General features: G+C 33.9%; 3 protein-coding genes across 3 annotated transcripts; 1 reads left to right on the forward strand and 2 right to left on the reverse strand.

Annotated features, from left to right (window-relative positions):
* The first annotated feature begins 1,984 nt into the window (after positions 1 to 1,984).
* Positions 1,985 to 6,644, forward strand: LOC110419647 (receptor homology region, transmembrane domain- and RING domain-containing protein 2-like). The gene is made up of 4 exons (XM_021432747.2): positions 1,985 to 2,478; positions 2,799 to 3,029; positions 4,392 to 4,796; positions 5,698 to 6,644. Exons 1-4 carry the CDS (start codon positions 2,340 to 2,342, stop codon positions 6,267 to 6,269), a joined length of 1,347 nt encoding a protein of 448 aa, XP_021288422.1. The 5' UTR covers positions 1,985 to 2,339; the 3' UTR covers positions 6,270 to 6,644.
* A 577-nt stretch (positions 6,645 to 7,221) lies between these two features.
* LOC110419910 (protein disulfide-isomerase 5-2-like) lies at positions 7,222 to 14,435 on the reverse strand. The gene is made up of 5 exons (XM_021433040.2): positions 14,127 to 14,435; positions 13,871 to 13,974; positions 13,077 to 13,447; positions 10,299 to 10,606; positions 7,222 to 7,916 (listed from the first exon to the last, which is right to left on the reverse strand). The coding sequence occupies exons 1-5, from the start codon at positions 14,325 to 14,327 to the stop codon at positions 7,608 to 7,610; spliced, it is 1,293 nt and encodes a 430-aa protein (XP_021288715.1). The 5' UTR covers positions 14,328 to 14,435; the 3' UTR covers positions 7,222 to 7,607.
* A 485-nt stretch (positions 14,436 to 14,920) lies between these two features.
* FUT13 (fucosyltransferase 13) lies at positions 14,921 to 21,015 on the reverse strand. The gene is made up of 6 exons (XM_021432497.2): positions 20,235 to 21,015; positions 16,849 to 17,022; positions 16,194 to 16,734; positions 15,716 to 15,910; positions 15,549 to 15,600; positions 14,921 to 15,223 (listed from the first exon to the last, which is right to left on the reverse strand). The coding sequence occupies exons 1-6, from the start codon at positions 20,709 to 20,711 to the stop codon at positions 15,091 to 15,093; spliced, it is 1,572 nt and encodes a 523-aa protein (XP_021288172.1). The 5' UTR covers positions 20,712 to 21,015; the 3' UTR covers positions 14,921 to 15,090.
* Positions 21,016 to 21,328: the final 313 nt, after the last annotated feature.

Raw genomic sequence — 21,328 nt, forward strand, 5'->3', positions numbered from 1 at the left:
ATTGCTCCTTCTAAACTTATTCCTTTAATCTCTACTAGAAGTCATAAAAATATATAGAGCTCAAATTAATGTAATGGCAAATTGCATTAGAAAGATATAAAAATAAAATTTTACAAGTAAATCCAATAACTCTTTACAAATTATCACCATATAAAACAGAAAAGACATCTTAAAATATTTCACCAAAAAAAAAAAAACATCATGCAAACACTTTCTAGATAAGAAGAAACCCATTAGTGCTTGTCTCTCTCAAGAATCAATTGTTCTTTTACTTTAGGCTAGTCAAAAACATGATTTTGATATTGATTAGAGGTGTCCACAGGTCGAGTTATTTGTCTAGTTTTGTGGGTCTAATGTCACAAGTCGAACTTGAGTAGAATCCTTCAAGGTTGAGCATCACTTTAACTTGATTAATAGTTAAATAATTATTTAAAAAATTTAAATAAATTTTTTATTCTTTCATTACATTCAATCAAATTTTTACGTTTTTACTTTATGTTAAATAAATCTTTGTGATTAATAGTTAATTAATTATCATTAATTAAAATGTCACTTACCATTGTATATTTACATAATATTAACATGATATTGATACCAAAAGTGAAAAAAAGTCAAAAATTTTAAAACTTCATTTTCACATGTGATACATGAATGATAAGAAATCTTTTTCAAACACATTCTTTTGACATAATATCTAAAAAAACCCCTAAACTATGTAAAAAAAATTAAAAATAAATCATTATACTTTTATTATATTTAATCAAGCTCTTATATCTTTATTTTAAGTCAAATAAACCCTTATATTTTTATTTTGAGTCAAATAAATTTTTATATAATCATCAATTATAAGAATCTGGTTGACTCAAAATAAAAATATAAGAGTTTATTTGACTCAAAATAAAATATAAAAGTTTATTTTAATTTTTTAAAATAATTTAGAATTTTTTTTAGATATTATACCAAAATAATATGGGTTTGTAAAAGATTTTTTATCATTCATGTATCATAGGTAAAAATGGAGTTTTAAAATCTTTTTTGGAAATAAATTTGTTTGTTTTATACAGGGCACAAATAGTCAAACAATACTAGCATTTCCACTTTATCACTCTCACATTATCACATAATAATAATAATAATAATAATAATAATAATAATAATCACAGGAGTGGAGTTGACTTCTTTTCAAAACTTATTCCACTTGATTTCAACATAAAAAATAAACAAACCAATAAATTAAAATTTTACTATTAATTTAATTTATGGAAAGTCAAAAAATTAATCAAAATTATAAATAGAATAAAATATTGAATTTAACCTACAAATCAAAGTAAGAAGAAGAAGAAGAAATGAATAATGCCACCACCTATTAAACATATATTATTTTCTTCTATTTGAAAGAAACAAAATAGCAAAATTACATCAAAAATAGGGTGTGAGAATGAGACTTCCATAACATCAGTTACAAGGATTGAATCATTATTCCTTGAAAAGTAACCTATCAACTATATATTGAAAAACCATACTTGTAAGAAAAATCCACCAAACAATTGGATTGATAGAACACATGAGTGATCTTAAATTGCCACTTCTTCGAAAGATCTTTGATGGTCGTGATCGAAACGGAATTACCATTTGGTTCATCTGTATCCATTTAAATATCCCAATTCATAATTTTGCTTAATACGCAGAGCAGTTTTTTAATTTTATCAAAAAATCATATTTTTGAATAATATTTAAAATAATTTATAAATAAAAAAATTTAAATAAATTTTTTATTTTTTATTACATTCAATTATACTATTATGTTTAAATCAATAATTAATTAATTATTTTTAGATAAAAATGTAACTTATCACTTTGCATGTTAATGTCATAATAAAGTTGTTAAAATAATGTTAGGAAAATAATCCCAAGTTGGATGTTTGTTGATGGTAAAGTTGTTACCTTTGCTCTCGGTACAGTAGTTTCTACTTTGGGCCGTCAAACATTATCCACAAAAAACCAAAATTTCCAGACGTAAACAGCTTGACCAACAAATATAAAAAAAAAAAATTTAATTAATTATTTACTATATTTTGATCAGATTAAAAAGAAAATTTCTTTTGGGTTCTGAGATTGTGTTGGAACTCATTAGTATCATAAGATTTAGAAAGCATAATCCCAAGATTCAGAGATTCTACATCCTCTCTTTGTATTGCGCTAATGGAAGCTGATGTATCTATTTCCTTCTAAACCCACCCAACAAAATCGAACCTCTTTCATTACCAGCAGAGAATTAGGGTTTTTTTTGTTTTTTAACTTTGGGATCGATTTTTTTTTTTTTTGGGTTTAATTTTTGGATGAAGATGAATCGTGTTGTGGTATTATTGTTATTATGGTTTCTCTGTTTATTGAGTGGTTCTTGGATGACGTCAGCCAGTGTGGTGTTGATTGGGAAAAACGTTACTCTCTCTTTCGATGATATTGAAGCTAATTTCGGTAAGCTTTTAATTTTTTTTTTTCTGTTTTTTTTTTGGTTTTGTTAAATTTACTTTCAGCTTTTTCTGTTCGGTTCCTGAGAAAGTGTGGGAAAATTTAACGACACTTGGATCTCTTGGTCTTCTGGGAGGTCAAAGTTGGTCTTTTTTTTAGCTGAGCTTATTTAATTTGATTGAATATGTGATTTAATACTTTGGTTATAAGGTATTGAAGTAACTCACGTTTGATTAAAGTAAGAAATTGAAGTTTATTGGTGTTGGAAAATATGACTGAATTTCTGTAGTTATGTTCTTTTGTCTTCTCTGGTTGGGAATTTCCAGCTCCGGCGATTAAAGGGTCTGGGGAATGTGGGGTATTATACTTGGCAGAGCCTCTTGACGCGTGTTCGGATTTAAGTAATAAAGTTGAAAGGGTTTCGAATGTTACTTCCCCTTTTGCGCTGGTTGTTAGAGGAAGGTGCAGTTTCGATGAGAAAGTAAGAAGAGTGCAGAAGGCGGGGTTCAAAGCTGCTATTGTGTATGACAATGATGATGATGGTATCCTGGTTCCAAGTAATACCCTATTTCTCTGAGAAAACATTTTTGTGTTGAATGATTTCAGTTTCATAATTATGTACATTTTGGTAAACTTGGTTTCTAGAAAGATTCTTGGGCAGCAAGAGCAATTTGCTGACCGTAGTCATTATTGGAAGGTGTGTAAATGCATGAAACAAACTCTTTTTGTTGTCAGGAAATTCTAAGAGATGCTTAACAGGATTTACTTGTAGAAATAACATTGTAATCCTAAAAACCTGCCACCTTCTCGAAACCCTTTGAATTTCCGTTTATCAGTACTTGCCCCTAAATCTTGATTGCATCAATTCAACTCCCAACTTTTGTTTAACCCTTTCAGACTGTTTGAGCATAAACATTCTCCTAAATTCATATTTGATGTATTCATGGGATGGTGGTATGGCATGAATTGGTAATCGTTAGACCCGATTCACATTTTCTGAAAAAATGAGTTACCTCATGGACCTCGAATTTAATTATGTAGAACCCTCTTTTCATCTTTAGTTGGCATTTGGACTTGATTGGTTGTTCCACAAAGTCCAATAAGGATGAAGTTGGAGAAATGATAGTATGATGTAGAGCCCCCTTTGTCCACTCCACTTGTAAATATTGTTTTTATATAGATTGAAAACTTTCTGATCCTGGATTTTTTGATTAAATGATATTCGTCTTCCTCTTATGTAACTTATCTGGTCTGCTAGGTAAAATCCTGTTGTAGGTTCTGTGTTCAGATGCATGCAATTGTGAATAATGTTGAATCCATAGATCTTGGCGGACAAATATTGCAAATATTTTCCTGGTTTAATCCTACGCATGGCTCATTCATGTAAAGCTCAATTGTGCTGTATGTGATGCTTTAAAGCAGTATGCATATTATAATACTTAAGACAGTTTACTCTGATAACTCATCATGTTTGGCTGAGTAAAGATGTTGCACCTGTCAAAGCGTAAATGGTTTTAATCAATCACGCCTATAATTGATGGTTCATCTTGGACAAGTAAAGTTTTGGATGTTGGATTAATCGTCAGGAAGAAACTGTTTGGCTACAGTAGATTGCAAATGACAGAGAGAGGGTGCCGAAATTAAAGATATGTTATACATGACAGTGGTATTCTCTTGCTGGAATCTGATTGCTAAGAGTGAGAATTAGGACCAAATCTTTATCATCAATTATTTCATCTACATTTATAAATGGCTGCATTATTGATTTGCGTATGTTTGATCTGTTCCAAATTTCTTTTATTTTTAAAATTTCTTCAAGTGGCAGAAGTTTATTTGCTTCGTTCATTGTTATTGTTTTTGAACAAAAATATATGCTTTCTATATGGTTCCTCTGATCTTACATCTTAATTTTTTTACAGTGGCAGGGACTGCAGCAGGCATAAGGATACATGCTGTCTTTGTCTCCAAAGCTTCTGGTGAAATACTCAGAAAGTATGCCGGATTTACTGATATGGAGCTGTGGCTTATCCCTAGTTTTGAAAACTCAGCTTGGTCAATCATGGCGATCTCCTTTATTTCTCTACTTGCCATGTCAGCAGTGCTGGCAACTTGTTTCTTTGTGCGCAGACATCGCATCAGACGAGAACGCCCTCAATCTTCTCGAGTTCGTGAATTCCATGGAATGAGCAGGCGTTTAGTAAAAGCAATGCCCAGCTTGGTATTCACTGCTGTCTTAGAGGATAATTGTACTTCAAGAACGTGTGCAATATGCCTTGAAGACTATACCGTTGGAGAGAAGCTCAGGATTCTACCATGTCGTCATAGTAAGCTTTCCTCCAACACTAAGGATGACATTGCTTGCTGTTTTGTTTTGATGTGGTAGCCCAGTGTCTTTTTGTATGTATTTTTGCCTAGTTATTAGGCCACCAATCTCATGAGACCTTTTTTGCTTGTGGCTATCCTATGTCAAGCTTTCCTGATGGTTGTATGCTGTTTGCAGCTGTGGGATATAAACTTTAAATGTAGATGAAAACTTTAAATGGTTTAGGCTAGCTAGAAGTCTCAACTTCTTCCAATTACTAATATCAAATTTATGAAAATTCTAGCAGCTGTTATGCGTTCATTAGGATTGCAATTAAGTAACCCTGACTCAAGGTGTAATCCTTCAGATGCCAGGTTATGACTTCTAAGGGAATCTTGGTGTCAAACTCTGAGCTTATCTTCTTTCTTCTTATCATTCAATTTCCCACTCTGTATTAGGTTTAAAGCCAACTCTTCTTCTCTATCCCGTGTTAATATTTTTTGCCTTTTTTTATTTTGTGATTTTCAATAATAAGAAGTGCTTCTCTAAGACGCAGTCGTGCTTATATCCAGCCAAAAATTTCAGCAGGTTAGCAAAAATTCAGTAGTCTATTTTCTTTTTATCTTCATGGGCTGCTTGCTGAAACAAATTGTATTGGGGTTGTAAGTTCTTGAATTGTATCCTATATCATCCCCTCCTCAAATGAATGTGGCTTGTGAAGAATTTAAAGGAAATATGGATTTTGCATCAGTTATTTTTTTTATTATTTGTATCATTTGGAACACTAGAATATAAGTTGTTAATGTAGACTCTTGTGATCATTCTTGATTGAGACATCTGCAAAGCTTCTTAACTTGTTACTTGATTTATTTACTTTATTTTATAACTGCATGTCTAAATATTTCTTGGTATTCTTTTTTCAGAGTTTCATGCTTTCTGTGTTGATTCTTGGCTTACGACATGGAGAACTTTTTGCCCTGTTTGCAAGCGTGATGCAAGAACCAGCACAGGTGATCCACCAGCATCAGAAAGTACACCATTGCTTTCATCCATCTCAAGCTCTGTGTCCTCCTCTGTGTTGTCATCTGCTAGATCTTCATTAGCATCATCATCAGCCATACAAATTGCCCCAGCAGCGTCACGGTCTCCATCAGTTTCTCATATTCATTCTCTTGCCGGTTCTCCATATGTCCCGCAATCACTTAGGTCCTACCATCAATCCCCTTCCATCAGCTTAAGCCGAAGCTTAGTAGATCTTAGGAATGCATCTTCTCAGAGATCCCATGCTTCTCATTTGGTTTCACCAGCCTCGTTGAATTACCCATCTTTATCACCTCTTAATGCAAGATACATGTCCCCATATTTTCCAAGCCCAAGCAATGCCTCACCAAGTTTAGTCAGCTCTTCTGGTCACCAGCTGCATCCACTGCGTTGCAGTGAGTCAGCTGCTAGTTTTTCTCCTTTCGCATCTGCTCAATCTCTTCCAGAATGTTAACTAGTTAAGTGATAATGAGCTGAATTTCATAAAATGGAATGACCTTTGTACAGTTAAATCGTTCTTGATCTCTGGTACTCTTCATTATTGGGTTCCTTTTGATGTGATTGTGGTGTTCTTATCCCATGTCTGCCGCCAGATATTGTACATTGTAGCTTAAGATTTGTGGTCATTTGTTTTGATTCCGAAATGATGATGTGGTTTACATAAATGAGGTTCCAAGAGTTGGTACTGGAGGAATGTGTGTATTGCGAGCAGAGGATTGTTGACATTGTTTTAGCAGTCTTGTGAATATAGTTAACCCCTAACTACTGAATTGTGTGGATGCCTAGTCATGTTGATATTAGCTTTATTTCTTTTCTGTTCTTTGCTTTCCATGTGTCCTCCCCTTCATTTGGATTTTGTTTTCAATTTAGAAGTAACTTTATATACATGATGAAGCAATGTTTCTTTAGAGGAGATGTGAGTAATGGGGTTCAAGCCAGTTTGGTAAAATGGGAAATGGGTTGGGAGTTTTGTATGGATCCCAAATTTTTACTATAAAACTCAAAACAAATATGAACATTTCCCCAGAGGAATGAGAAATGCTTACAAGTTTTATATAAGTTTAGCTTTTCTTCATTATTTTTCAATACATCAATTATTATTATTTACATGTATATATTTTAATTATAAATTGTGAACATATGAATTATAATTAAAAATATATTAACGTAAAAGAACAAAATACATCTCCAACTCTTACTCTTTTAAGCTTCATTTAAAAATACATTAAGCATAAGGGTCGAGAAAGTTCATGATTGATTTAAGAAAATTTAAATACATTTTAATTCTTTTGTCACATGTAATCAAGTTATTTTTATTTTGAGTTAAATAAATCATATTATGATTAATTATTGATTAATTATCATTAATCGATATAAATCTCATTTGTCATTTTTCATTTATCTAATTTTGACATGAAAAATGAAAAATATTATATAATTATATCATCGTCATACTACATGATTATAAGAATAAATTTAGTTGTACATTCCTGAAGAAAAATTGCAAAGTTGGATCTTTTAGCTGACAGTGATGAAAGGGCCATAAATGTGTGAAAACAGTGTTAAAACGAAAACAGAAAGGGCATCTTCATAAATACAAACTACTACTCCTGAAGACTTGGTTTCTTGGCACAAGATGCCTTGCAGTGGAGCATATCAAAATTCATGTCAAGAAAGCAGGAATCATCCCTCTCCACAGAGCATTGTAACAGGTTTCTTTTCTACACTGCAACTCTAATCCATCAGAACATCTTGTTGTGTTGCTGTATGTCCACCAGGAAGATGCCTCAGTTTAATCTTCTTTCTTCTCAGGTCCATACTGGCTGCTTTCAGCTTCGGAGCTCTCAGCATGATCAACCTCATCTCGTCTGCCAACCCTGAGAGGTTCGTCGTCTTTACCAATACTTTGTATAAGCATCAACACTGCAACGATAAAGACAATTATGTAGACAGTTCTGATGCCAATTAGTGAATTGATAAAGCCCATGAATGATGGCCCTTTAACTGTTTTCCTTTCTGTTCTTCCTTCTCTATATCCTTCTAGGAATTGTGATATTTGAGACCCCTGATCTTCCTTATCAAGGCTTTCGATACCGATAACCTTGCATATCAACAAAATGTAGTAAATCAGTGAATTTATTTTTTTGAGTTCCAAAATGCAAGAGAGATACATGTTGAAACATTGAGAAAGAAACCACCAAGATCAACAATCATGCTTTTTTTTCTTTTCTGGATGAATTCGATTAACCGTCATAGAAAAAGACCTGTACTGAAAAAATCATAGAAGAAAACCTAACAGTCTCCAGCTCCTATTAGCTCTCAGAAATAATTTTATGGGTTCAAAAGATATAGGGATAATGAATTCAAGGTGAACTCAACAAACAGTGATTAAAAGTTGGAAGCAGAAGTGCCGGTAGCAAGCTCTATAATTTCTGAGTACACAATTTGGATGAAGACATTTAAGACAAGTAGATAGGTGTGATATTTCATATGGACTATGCCAGCTTCTACATACACATGCATACATTTAGGTGTATGTGTGCATGTAAATTTGTCGCTGCATACAAAGAATTATAATCTTAATTTCAAAGAAATCAAGAGATAAAAACAAGGATTCTTTTTAATATTATCATTCTATTTTATGATACATATCATAAAAATTTAGATCACACTAAAAAATGCTTAGATTTTGACACTTTCAAGCTCTTGCTTCAATTATTGCTCTCACTTCCATTGTGGACACTTGGTCACAGAACCAATACCGAATAAAAGTTCAAAGAAATATGGTTTAAGGAATGCAGAACCAATATTGACTTGTAGCACTGCTTCTTTTCTCCATCAGCAAAAGATACTAACTTAAAATGCTTTAAAAGCCCTATGTGTTCTTCAATAACTAGATAAAGTGGTGCAATGTTAAATTGATTTTATAGAAGATAATTTAATTTTATTAACTAAGTGAAAGATTTAAGTCTAATAAAAATGTGCTTATTATCAAATATTGAAATATGGCTTGATGGTTAAGGGTTTAAATTACATTTACCAAATTCCTGGTTTGAACACCAGGTTTTAGCATTTTTAATTGTAAAAAAAAAAATTTGAATTTGACATGTATCTGCGGACAATTCGCAGATCCACATTCAATTCTAGGATTTCTCAAAATTCAACACCCTAAAAGTGGGGTATTGGAGCACCTAGGTTGAAAAGAATGGGAACTGAGAGCCTAAAAGAGAAACTCTAATATTGTCATGTATATGTAATCTCTTTAAATGAGTTCTGAACAAGGCTGAACAATCTTTCTTCGAGGATTAAATTAGTAAAGGACAAGCTGCTCATCTTCTAAACAAGTCTATCCAAGAATGTATACAAGCCAAGCTCACCCTTTTTTGAGCTAAACTGATGTACTAACCTCTGTTTGAGAAATTCTATTTGAACACATTTCTTTGACTCAATAAACAAAAATGAAAAACCAAAACTTAGCTCATTGACACAGTGTCCAACATATGCAACAGTTCATTTACTGCCCTAACCAAAACCCTCACACATTCAGCTCCAATATGATCATAGCCTATTTCTTTAACCTCGGTCATTTTTCTCCTCTTGTCTGCCACCATCATGATCATTTCTCGAGTGATGATGGCTCCTTTATTTTATTTTCTTTCCTCCCTTCCAACTTAATGTTTATTCAAACCACTTCCTCTCTTATTATTTAATCTTTCCTTGTTCTCCTGAATCTTTGTCCTCACTACTTCACTTCAGCCACTGATGCTCTAAAATTGTTTCTCAGCTAATATCGCAACTAAACTCCATTTACAATTAAAAATAAATAAGACATGTCATAAATTATAAGAAACTGAAGATTAACAGAGAAGGTGAAGGGACACTAATCTTGAGGATTGAGATTAAGAAACCTTGGAAGGAAAATGGTGCTGCAAGGGTAGTGTAGCAATAGATACTGGCAAGGGAATAGTTTTTATTTTATTTTTTCTTTATCCTATCAAGTAATTCTTTTCTCAAGAAGGCTGGATTTGAGCCTATGACCTTTAGGTTAGACATGGATCAAGTTTTAGGCTTTAGGTTGAATATGCTGCCATTAAATTATTTAATATTTTTTTCACACACCTAAGTGACCCTTCCACAATTTTAGTTGAAAAAGGACTAAATTGATTCAGGATCAAAAGATTGAATACTTAATTGCAGATATTCGAACTTATGGGACAAAATTTGATGGAATGAATTGAAGGACCAATTTGAGCCTTTTGCCATGCAAATAAGCATCAGCATCACTATGCATTCTCAATATCCTGTAGCCAATGCTAATTAAGATGGGCATGATCAATGATCATATGCTGGTATAACATTAATATTGTCATTTGAACTGATGATTAGTTATACTAAAATCAAGAAGAAAACCAGCTACCATCATTGAGGCACTGAAGCTAGTGCGTAGAATTAAAGATTTAATATTTAAAGAATTAATACTTACTGAAAAGTACTCCTCATCTCCATTCCAGACAATCATTTTTGGCAACTTTGTCTTCCCGTCAACCCCAAATTTATCAGCAAAGTCTTCCCATTGTTTAACCCCAACATAGCCAAATACCAAGTCACGATTTGCAGATGCAGCAGCCTTCAATACCTTGATCAAGTTCTGTGATTGGTCTTCATTCTCATCAGCTGTGATTGTCAGGACAATTTTCCTCTCCTCATCTTTCAATAACTTTAATGTCTCATGGTTCAAGGGCACCACCAGAGGCAGCAAATTCTGTTTTATAAAATCCCCCAAAAATTCATCTGCGTGATTGAAGCTGAAAGGTAAGATTGCTTGTTTTTTATGCAGCCAGAAAAAATTTACAGATGATGAGCAAGATTAAAGAGCTTGAGGACTTTAAAGCAGAAGAAAAGCATATCAATGATATAGAGGACAGTAAGCATGTGAAGACATAGAGCTGGCAAAAAATAAGTATACAACTTGAAAAAAATCAAGAAGATCATGTTGATTGTTGAAGAGATTGAGGCAACAGCTGCTCAGATAATGTTACAGTTTGAGGTTTGAGGTCATATTCAACTAAACTGAAATAAGATTGAAAAGCAGATGAGACTTGACTGCACTTAACCCTCATTTATTATCTATTTGATTCCATGATGCTTGAGTTTGACTATTATGTACTTAGTAGTCAATAAACAAAACACCTAAAAGATAGAGAAAAAGAATGGCTTCATTGGATCTTTCATCGAATGAAAGACCTGTCAAGAATATAATAAGTTACAGTTTCTGAGTCTTAATTGAGTAGGCAAATGAAAAAAAGGATACAAAGCCACTATCTGAGCATGAATTGAACATTAAAATGTGAAAGAAGAAGCTTCCATTCACATAGATAACCAACATTCCTGGTCCAAGCATGGATTAAGCAAGTTCGACTTATTATTAAACCATGAAAGAGTAATCATTTCACATGGTGCACATGTATGCAAAGCACACAAAATAGGAGTCTAACTCCTAATTGGGTAGTGGAAATCCAACTTAAATTTGAGGTTGGTATAGTAATTTACCATAATCTGCAAGCATATCTTTCTTACATAACATATTGAATAGAATGCTGTGTGGAGAAAGCAGATAAATGAGAATCATAATAATAGACGCACAAACACTGGAATATACTACAGCTCAACAATCTCTAGATTTAGGCATGGCCAATTAAAAGTCAAAGGTAAACAGATTCAAACAAAATTACACATGTAAGTGCCGTGAAGTCTAGGAAAAACTCAACTGATGTGTTACAAACATCACACTAACTAAAAGTCCTCTTGATTCATCATATCAGTAACACAAACTAAAAGCACCATGCTACAATAAAATATAAAGATGAGAGATCCAACTTGGCATGCATGCTATGACTCTAGAAAGCACAGCTCAAAAACTAACAACTCGTTTTTGATATCTGGTATTGAAAGTACTGTCACATATCAACAATGGTCCATGAGAATTTAAATGTGCTATCAAGTAATATCTAAATCTTAACTAAATGATTGAGGCTCCATATTATCTTGTTTTTGTACTCTTCTCAATTGAAAAGAACTTAGATAAACTGAATTCTAAAAACTAGTTAATTCAGTGATTTCAATCAATTTTATTCCAATTATGTCATCACATGTCAATTTCAGATATCAGTATGTTCCTGACATGGGTGATATCAGATATGCGTTCAAAATGGATAACAACATCATATTCCTCTTTATGTGTCCTAACCACCTTAAACGTGTTTCTTACTTTATCATCAATGGGTGCAGCCCCCACTTTTCTCTTATGCACTCGTTCATAATCCTCCCTTTCCCTGTATGATCAAGCATACATCATTTTATTCTAATCTCAGCCACACTCAGCATATGATTCAAATATTACCTTCTCATCTTTTTACCTTCAATTCGCTTATCCTAAAGGTCTTCATAAATCACTATAAGATACTTCTTCATTGTTACAGTCAATGGGATCTTTTCCATTAACTTATTTCTTACATTTTACTAGGATCAGATCCTTCTCCACACCAACATATCTATACAAAAATGTGATATGTAACAAGCCATCAAAAGACCACCATGTATCCCTAATCTAATCTGCTATACCACTTCCTTCTTCTTATAAATATAATTTCCCTTTAGTCTACATTTTCTTGTAAGAGCAAACATCCAACTCCACATTTTTTGTCATGCTTGCTTTGATTTCCACAAGTAGTACCATGAATATCAATTCTAGTTAAAACATTCTACACAGTTGTCTTCCAATTTTAGTGACTTCTATGCTAATGCAGAACACTCCATTCCTGCATTTCCAATTTTACCTAAAGTCACTCAAACTGCATTTTTTAAAAATTTTAAAATTACACAATGCAGGGCCATGTAACTCTACTAAATCCATTAATAAATTAAATTTATTTTTTCCATCTGTTCCTAATTATTTTTATAGGAAATACAAAATCAAGTTGTTTGACTAGATCTAAATCAAACCAATCTAATATTGCATGTAATTAATATTATAAAAAACCCCAAAAAGATGAATCAGTACTCAATTACATTCTACCAATCCACCAACAAAAAAAAAAATTGCTATGGTCAAAATTCTAAAAAAATCTTCAATATGCACTAGCATAATGAAAATGGCTAAAGCGGAAGTTAATATCCAGGGAGGTTATGCATGATAAAAAATAAGTAACTTAACATGATAGTAGTATCTGAAAGGGGCTTAAGACACTGATAATAAACTAACCTTCAAAGGGGCCATAAAAAATGCTTTGCTGCTTATAACTTGGATGAAGAGCTACCAAAGCAGGAACTTTGTCAAAGTCGTACAACACCATGACATCATCGGAGAAATCCTTTGCGACAGAAAACCATGCCCTTTTCTTGTACTTAACAGCTAAATTAGATATCACAGTCTCATTCAATCCAAAACCTATGTATATAGGAAAGAAACTACCAGCTGCTTCAACAAAATCACTAATTGCGGAGTCTGAGCTAAGAACGGACACATCAGGAGCAACAAATTTCTTCAGGTATTGAACAAGTAATTCTGCTTTCCTCGGTCCAAAATACTCAATAGAGATGCCGTGCATAAAGAGCTTGAGAGTAGGATATGCACTGCAAAATCAAATTTAGATTGTAATTATTACAAGTATTACAATGACAATGGCCTAGATCGAAGGGTATGCTTCATATATTGAAATAGATCATTCATCTCCTATTGATTATGCATAAAACCCATCAAATGAAATGCATTGCGTAAATTGAAAATAATGTATGACAATGGCCTAGATCGAGGGGTATGCTTCATATATTGAAATAGATCATTCATGTCCTATTGATTATGCATAAAACCCATCAAATGAAATGCATTGCGTAAATTGAAAATAATGTATCAAAGCACATAAACCATTACCAATTACCATGGGCTTTTACTTCAACTCTATAGTCTATACATTACCCAAAAAAAGACTGCAGACATATTTTCAATTTTTTCGTTTTGATTGCCGGTTAGAGCAAAATAGAGACATAGACGCTTACTCAACATCATGTTTGCTAGCAAGACTGGTATACTTGTCAGCATTTACTTTAGCTATCACTATTGGCTCCTTCAATCCGGCAAGAACAGGAGCAGCCTCATCCAACTGCAAAGTGGAAACCAAAGGTTCTTAATTTGATCAGAATCAAATCAATTCAACTAACCTATAAAGACAAACAAAACAAACAAGAAATGGTATCTCAAAAAACCCATACTGAATCCGGGTTTTGCCAAAAATTCGATAAAGAATATGGAAACCTGAGGGGAAAGGCGTTTGCAGTGGCCGCACCAGGGAGCGTAGAAGTCAACGAGGATGTAATCAAAAGAGGAAATGGCGGAGTCAAAGTTGGATTCGTCCAACTCCAACACTTTCCCGTCTACCTTAAACTGATCGGCCGTCGAACAAATTCCTGATTTGAAGATGCAAGACAGCAGCAATAAGATCATGAGCAAACGCATGGTTTCTTCCTGGGTTTCCTTGAAGAAACAGCGTTTACCGCGACTTTTCTATTCTTTTTGTTTGTTGATCAAAACTCAAACATAGCACTGCTACTATTACTAAGCAGTGTTTTAGTTTGATAATAATACTTTTATGGGAATAATTAATTTTCTGAATTCTACCATACAAAATACTTAAAAAAAATTACCATACAAGATACGTATTTCGATTTAACAATTAATAGTAGGTTGAATTCGAGTTTGAATTTAATCTTGATATTAATATCATTTTTCTTGTTAAAAGAAGTTGAATCTCATATGGCTAAATTAAAATTATTAATTTGTGCATTTTTTTTCTCGTATCAATAGAGTGGAGAAAGTTTATCCTAACTCGAATTGATTAGAAAATGTCAATAATTTGAGCTTGAATTAATCTGAATTAGAAATAATTTAAATCAAAATTGACTTTAATTAGATATTTTATCAAATTTAAATAACTTGTAAAAGTAATTTAAAATAAACAAGCAAAAAAAAAGTAATTTAAAACAATTTGAAGTTAAATTGATTTTATATTAAAAATTAACAATTTAAACTTAAAATAACCCAAATATATATAACCGAGTATCAAACCGAATATCTTAAATCTAAAATGAGTTAAACTCAAAATAACTCAATCTCAAAAAAATTTGACAAAAAATAACTTCATCCAAACTCGACCCGTCCAATTGTCATCTACTCATGTTCAGAGAGAGAGAACGTTCTTTCATTCGGCTTCACATGTTATTCATTTGCCTTTTGTAACAGTTTCTAGGGGTTGGGCTGCTCTTGTTTTGTTGACAGACCTTGGGCTACAAGTTATATACAGAATCTGAGGAACCGTTCTACTCATATATCTTTGGACTGTTTGCATCATTTCCCTTCATGATTACAGAGTAGATTCAGCCATATAATTATAAGGAAAAATGTCAAGTGGGGGACTAGGAAAGAGAAGCAAGAAGATAGCATCAAAGCCCAAGGCTCTGTCATTGCAAGAGAAGAAAGAAATGGTAGATGGAGAAGAAGAAGCTTTGGTCAAAGATATAGATGATCTCAGGAAATGGGTATTCATTTCTGGCTTTTTTTTTTTTTTCTTTTTCTGTATATTGAGGAATTCCTTATGGCAACTTGCTTCGGATGCTGGATCACTGAAACATGTAGACTGATACAGTAGATGCCATGAATGATGAGCAGTTAAAGGAATACCTTAAAAGGAGACCAGAAGAATTGAAGACTGTGAAGATCCAGAAGAGCAAGCCTAAGCAAAAAGTAAGAAAAGAAAAAGGGTTTTCATTTTTCTTTCTTAGTTCTTTCTTACTGAAAGATAAAAAGGGTTGTGCTGATACAGGTCCAAAAGGTTGTGAAGCCAAAACCTTCAACATGCAGTGGAATCATGGCTTCTGTATGGAAGTTCCATAAGGAAGATGATGATGATAAAGAGTTGCCTGCAAGATCTGATGCATGATATAATTTGTTAACAAAGGCTTCAGGCTTACACTTCCCTGTTGCTGAGCAAAATGAGCCTCTCAAGTTCCTACTGTGGGAGCTTTTGTCATCCTCATACTCAACTTCATTGGTACACAAAAAATAATAGAAAATGAAAGTAAAAGATCAAAAACAAGAAAATGTGAAGCAACTAGAAAAATATAATTGGTTTACTTTTCTTTGTCCCTTGTTTTTTGTAAATTTTTGATCTAGCTACTTTACACCTAAAACCAATCCCATTGGCCATTTTCTTCTATTCAATCAAACACAAAATTGATGACTCACTATAGTTCCCAAATACCAGAAGAGTAAAATGAAAACTACAAGAATAATAAACAATTCAATATGTTCATGCATTTCTCCCACCTCTTCTACTTACTGCCTCACACAATCGACATGGCAATGTGTCAAGGCTTGCTGCACGGGCCTTTGCATAGTTACCCAATACACCACATCTTCTCCAGGCATGGTACTCAGCGTAAGCTACAGGGTCGTTAGCGAGGGCTTTCACATAGGAAGCCAGTTCCTCCATGGAACTAAATTTAGTTCCATCTATTATTGAATGTGGAGGGACAAAGTCCAGGACATTAGGAGCACCGAAATAGATAGGAACTGTACCAGAGTCTAAAGCATAAAATAGCTTCTCAGTCACATAACTCTCTGTAACGGTATTTTCAATTGCAAGGACAAATTTGTAATGAGACATGGCACAATGTAAATGGTCCCACCACTTTGGGGCATTGGCATCATTGGCACACTCAGGGTAGAATGAAAGGGCCATGTCTAAACCACCGACATTGTTCAGGCACTTTCCAAATGAGTGGTGAGGTAGCAATCTGAGTAGCCTCTTGGCAAGCTGGTTTCTTTGAGGAAGGCAACGTGATGATGACCAATAAACAAGCGTATCCTTGAAATTGATCCAAAGAAAAAGAACCCAGATGTGATTACAACCACTGATTTATGGAAGTAAGTTATCAGGAAACAACACAATGAACAAAGAAATAAAAAGCCAACTACTCACATTGTTCTTATATGAAGATACATGATAATTTCGGCCATTATGAAAGAGAGCACCAGCATATGTTGACTGAACATCATCTTTTGCATGGTAACTGATGAATATATCCTCCCGACCTGAATGCCTCCTGCCAGCCTCAAGGTCCATGTACACACGAAGTGGATCTCCACTGCGCCTCTAACCAAAAAGAAAAGCCCCATTTCAAAGTATCCCAGAAGCATTATACAAATATTGAATGTATGGACGATTCATATAAGCAACAAAGGAAGCCACAACATCCTACATGGCTATATTACAGGTATTCTGAATGATTGTGATGTTAACATGCATGAAGAAGAAGACTGGATTACATCACTTAGAGAACTGCAGCCAGACTGCTACCCTTCTCTTTGTCCACCACTGACAATGTTCTGTCTAAAGTTTGTTAAAACTTAAAACTGATGCTTGGGTAATGGGTTTGTTCATACTTAGCGCAAGTGTGTCCTATGTCAAACTCAGAATAATATATAGGAATAGCTAAATTTGTCATTAAAGGAGTATATAACAAGATAACTACTTGCAGATAAGTACTGGAGTTTCTATCCTGGTTGAATGTTGTATGAAGTTGAGAGGAATAGCTCCTACGTCCTGGTGGCTACTATTTTGCTAAGCCAGAGCCTGGACATAACAAAGAGAAGCAAGGAATTAATTAAGAGAGTATAAAGAAAGAAGTCAAATTAGCGATGCTTGGTTGGAAGAAAAACCAGAAAGAAGTCAAATTAGCGATACTGGAGTTTCTTCTTCTTTTTTTTTCTTTCTTGCATCTCTTCATACACTAAGGTCCTTTTGATGAAGGAGCTTCAGACTTGTTACAATGTTCAAGACCGTAAAGACTTACATGAAGAATTTTATTCTTATTCTTCCTTGACTAGGGGGCAGAACTAGATTCAAGAGGCAGGCCCTTCATAATTGTAATATATTAGGTACTTTTTGATGTAGGAATAGCTAAATTTTTAATTATATGTCTAAATAACATGATAACTACTTGCAGATAAGTACTGGAGTTTCTATATTGGTTGAATGTTGAGAGAAGTCAAGAGGAATGGCTCCTAGGTCCTGGTGGCTACTATTTTTGCTAAGCAAGAGCCTGGACAATGCCAATGAAAAGCAAGGACTTAAGAGGATAAAGAAAGAAGTCAAATGGTAATTAGTAATGCTTGGCTGGAAAAAAAAAACCAGAGAAAGAGAAAGGTTTTTTTTCTCTTGCATCTCTTCATACACTTCATACACTAAGGTCCTTTTGATACCGGACCTCTGGACTTGTTATACAATATTCAAAACTGTAATGACTTACATGAAAGTTTTATTCTTATTCTGACTTGACTAGGGGCAGAATTAGCTTCAAGAAGCAGGACCCTTATAATGTGATATATTAGGTTCTTTTAGATTTCTTCCCCTTTCTCTAAAGGAATGCTTCTCAGAAATTTGATTTAACAAGATTCCGATTCCAAGAAGATTCTTTCGACAAGGTTTTCTAATAACTAATGATTTGTATATCAAAAGTGGGAAATGAATTCATGGTTCTGTGGGGTTACAAGCCAAAGTATGCCCATACTCTTCTCCAAGACAATTGCCTCTGACTACAAAGTCTCAAGGACCTAACTGCACCTTGAAGGTACAAACTACAAAGTTAATGCAACATAAAAGATTGAGTCATATAATACAAGTTTCTGATTTAGAGGATCTCCTAAGAAGGAAACCATTGACCATAATTTGCATATAGAAGATTATGCACGAAACCTTTCAAGAACCTTGCTTGATAATTATCAATTACAAGGTTTGTATGAGTTTCCATGACTCTGATGGTAGGGGCAATATGGTTTACCAATAAAAGACAAAGGATGTTTATTGGAACTTAACTGGACAATAGCAAAATATTTCATCTCTTGCATCCCTTTACACACCATGCACATGCACATAATGCCCAACTCAATGTATTGTCTCTAAACAAGAAACATAATTCAGGACAAAGTTCATGAATGGAGCCTTCTCTACAATGAGAGAGAGAGAGAGAGAGAGAGAGAGAGAGAATTTCTATCAAGCACATATTACTGCATAAATTAAAGAACCATGAGCGGGCCGCACAGTATGGAGAAAGCTGGGTCTGCCATTTTTTGTTACCCTTTACTGCAGATTTTAAAAGAAGCTTCAAAACATAGAAAGGCACATAAAGTGGCTCTTCAACATCCTGCTTCTCAGGCAGGGTAAAAAATTGACCATCTTGTATTCATTTTAAATGAAACCCTGAAAGTAGCTCCTATATGATGTCATCAGCAACTACTGCATTTAACATTTCTTTCTTCTACCTTTTTCCAAGTAAGGCATGCACTGTTAGTGACTCTAGCTGTAAATGGAGAAACCTTAACAACCAGACCTGACTTGCACTCAACAGAACCTTAGCAACCCTACTTCCCAACAACTAGAGGAACCTTTTAAGTAAAAAATCATCAATTTCCAACAAGCTGATTCTTCAACTCTAGGCATTATGCCTCCCCTAAATCAACGGTATATAAAGAATTACTATTTGAAAATTTTTAGATCATAGTGGAATAAAAGTAAATGAAATCACTTATAGGCTACACCCTATGTTGCTTTGACTCTTCATTTTCCTTTAAGTACCCATGTCCGACACATATCCAACAGACATTGGCATGGAGGTCAAACCCTCCAATTATATGGATAAACTTAGAAAAATTGAATATTCCATTCATCACAGACCCGTATTCGACACTCACCCCTAAGTTCAAGTAACATAGCTTATAGCAGCAATTCGTAAGCAAAAGTGTAACAACTTCAATTTAGATGTTGATTGTGCAGTAACTTATCTTTTGCTAATAATGAAAATGGTTGAAAAGAACTAGGGAACCCTGTCATCACCACAGAGTAAAATCTCCTAGATTTTAAATCATCACACTCTACTAATCAAATTGGTTACTCAACTTACTCTTATTATTAAAATCAAATTCCTCATGTCCCCAAACCAAACATCTGGTTCACTGCAGCTGAATTACTCACAAGCTTCACTTCACTTCACTTAAATCGTGATGATTTACACTTTATGCATTCAATACTTCACTCCTCTCTTTTGATCTCCTTAGAAACCAATTCAAATCCATGACTCCATTCAAAAAACAAAATCTGAGTTTTAAATACCATGAGACAAGTAGATCACAAGTATAAAAACCAAGAATAGACAGAATCCTCACCAAATCACCATTTCCAACTCCAAGATTTCCACTTTAATTAAACAGATAATCAACAAAATTTCTAAATTCCATAATTGCAGCCAAGCCAAAAAGGAAAAAGCACAAAAAAAAAAAAAGGCAAAGCGATGCAAAGAGAAAAACTACCTGAAGTGGAGGGGTAGTGGTCTCAAACAAAAAGGCATCAGGTTTATCAGCAAGAACGGAAGATTTAGTCCACAAGCAACTCATTCCACATCCACAAGAATACAAATTATCTAAATTATCAGGAATCCAAGTCCACCCTTTGACCAAAACAGTAACATGTTCCATTTTCAACTCATTGCACCCAGAATCAGCAACAGCTTCCTGCAAAGACCCAGACCTGTTGGAAAGCAAATGGATCAAATCCTTGTGCTTTTCCTTGAACTGGGCACAACCCATTCGAGAATCCCATTTCTTGAAAGCAGTAAACAAATCAGTGAATTGGTCAGGCTCGGAATTGAGGCTCTCGGTGGGTTTGGAAAGGGGTTCGACTGAGTTGGCGAGAGATGGGAATTCAAGGAAACCGGAGAAGAACAGGATCACGAAAGTGAAGAACAACATCAGCGTGACGGTTAAGGTGTTGAGAGGTTTCAATTGCATGGTCGAAGGAAGTAATTGCCAGTTGGGTAGTCTTTATCTCTCTCTCTCCCAGATTTCTCTCCTTTGAAAGAGAGAGAGAAAAGGACAAAAGGGTGGAGAAACTATGGGGAGGAATAGCAGACTCTTCGCATTGTATTTCCCAATGGGTGATGTACCAAATTGTGGAAGAAGCAGGGTAGTTGTTACTTGTTCAAACTCAACCTTCTTTCAACATTACGCAACTATGGTGTCGTTCTGGTTCGTGTTCATTGGTCATTGCTCGGCTTTGCCCAATTCATTTCTTTGAATTTACTTTGACCCGTTCTTCTCACTGAAAATCACTCAATTTTGTGGATTAAATTATACCATAAATCCTGTACTTTATAAAAAATATATATATAGACATAGTTCCTATATAATAATTTATATAAACTAAATAATTATATATTTTTTTAATTTATTAATTTCAATTTAAATTCTAACACTATTAATATGTTGATAAATTCACATGATATTAATTAAAGATAATAATATGGTATTTACTTTTAAGGTAGTGTTTGACTATATGTTAAGTTAGTATTTATATTATGCTGAAATGATATTTGATTGTATTTACTATTGACACGGTAAAAAATGTT

Source organism: Theobroma umbraticum, unplaced genomic scaffold, assembly GCF_002168275.2.
Source record: "Theobroma umbraticum cultivar Fairchild unplaced genomic scaffold, ASM216827v3 scaffold_67.0, whole genome shotgun sequence".
Taxonomy (NCBI): domain Eukaryota; kingdom Viridiplantae; phylum Streptophyta; class Magnoliopsida; order Malvales; family Malvaceae; genus Theobroma; species Theobroma umbraticum.

What these genes read in the sequence shown, in the direction of transcription:
- FUT13 (XM_021432497.2), bottom strand. Translation starts at nt 20,711, where the DNA reads ATGCAATTGAAACCTCTCAACACCTTAACCGTCACGCTGATGTTGTTC. An exon ending in CCACTACCCCTCCACTTCAG is followed by an intron (nt 17,023 to 20,234) that starts GTAGTTTTTCTC and finishes CTTTTTGGTTAG; the next exon opens with AGGCGCAGTGGAGATCCACT. An exon ending in TGAGGCAGTAAGTAGAAGAG is followed by an intron (nt 15,911 to 16,193) that starts GTGGGAGAAATG and finishes GTACCAATGAAG; the next exon opens with TTGAGTATGAGGATGACAAA.
- LOC110419647 (XM_021432747.2), top strand. Translation starts at nt 2,340, where the DNA reads ATGAAGATGAATCGTGTTGTGGTATTATTGTTATTATGGTTTCTCTGT. An exon ending in TGATGGTATCCTGGTTCCAA is followed by an intron (nt 3,030 to 4,391) that starts GTAATACCCTAT and finishes ATTTTTTTACAG; the next exon opens with TGGCAGGGACTGCAGCAGGC. An exon ending in GATTCTACCATGTCGTCATA is followed by an intron (nt 4,797 to 5,697) that starts GTAAGCTTTCCT and finishes TTCTTTTTTCAG; the next exon opens with AGTTTCATGCTTTCTGTGTT.
- LOC110419910 (XM_021433040.2), bottom strand. Translation starts at nt 14,327, where the DNA reads ATGCGTTTGCTCATGATCTTATTGCTGCTGTCTTGCATCTTCAAATCA. An exon ending in GCTAGCAAACATGATGTTGA is followed by an intron (nt 13,448 to 13,870) that starts GTAAGCGTCTAT and finishes TTGATTTTGCAG; the next exon opens with TGCATATCCTACTCTCAAGC. An exon ending in GAGATGAGGAGTACTTTTCA is followed by an intron (nt 7,917 to 10,298) that starts GTAAGTATTAAT and finishes TTGATATGCAAG; the next exon opens with GTTATCGGTATCGAAAGCCT.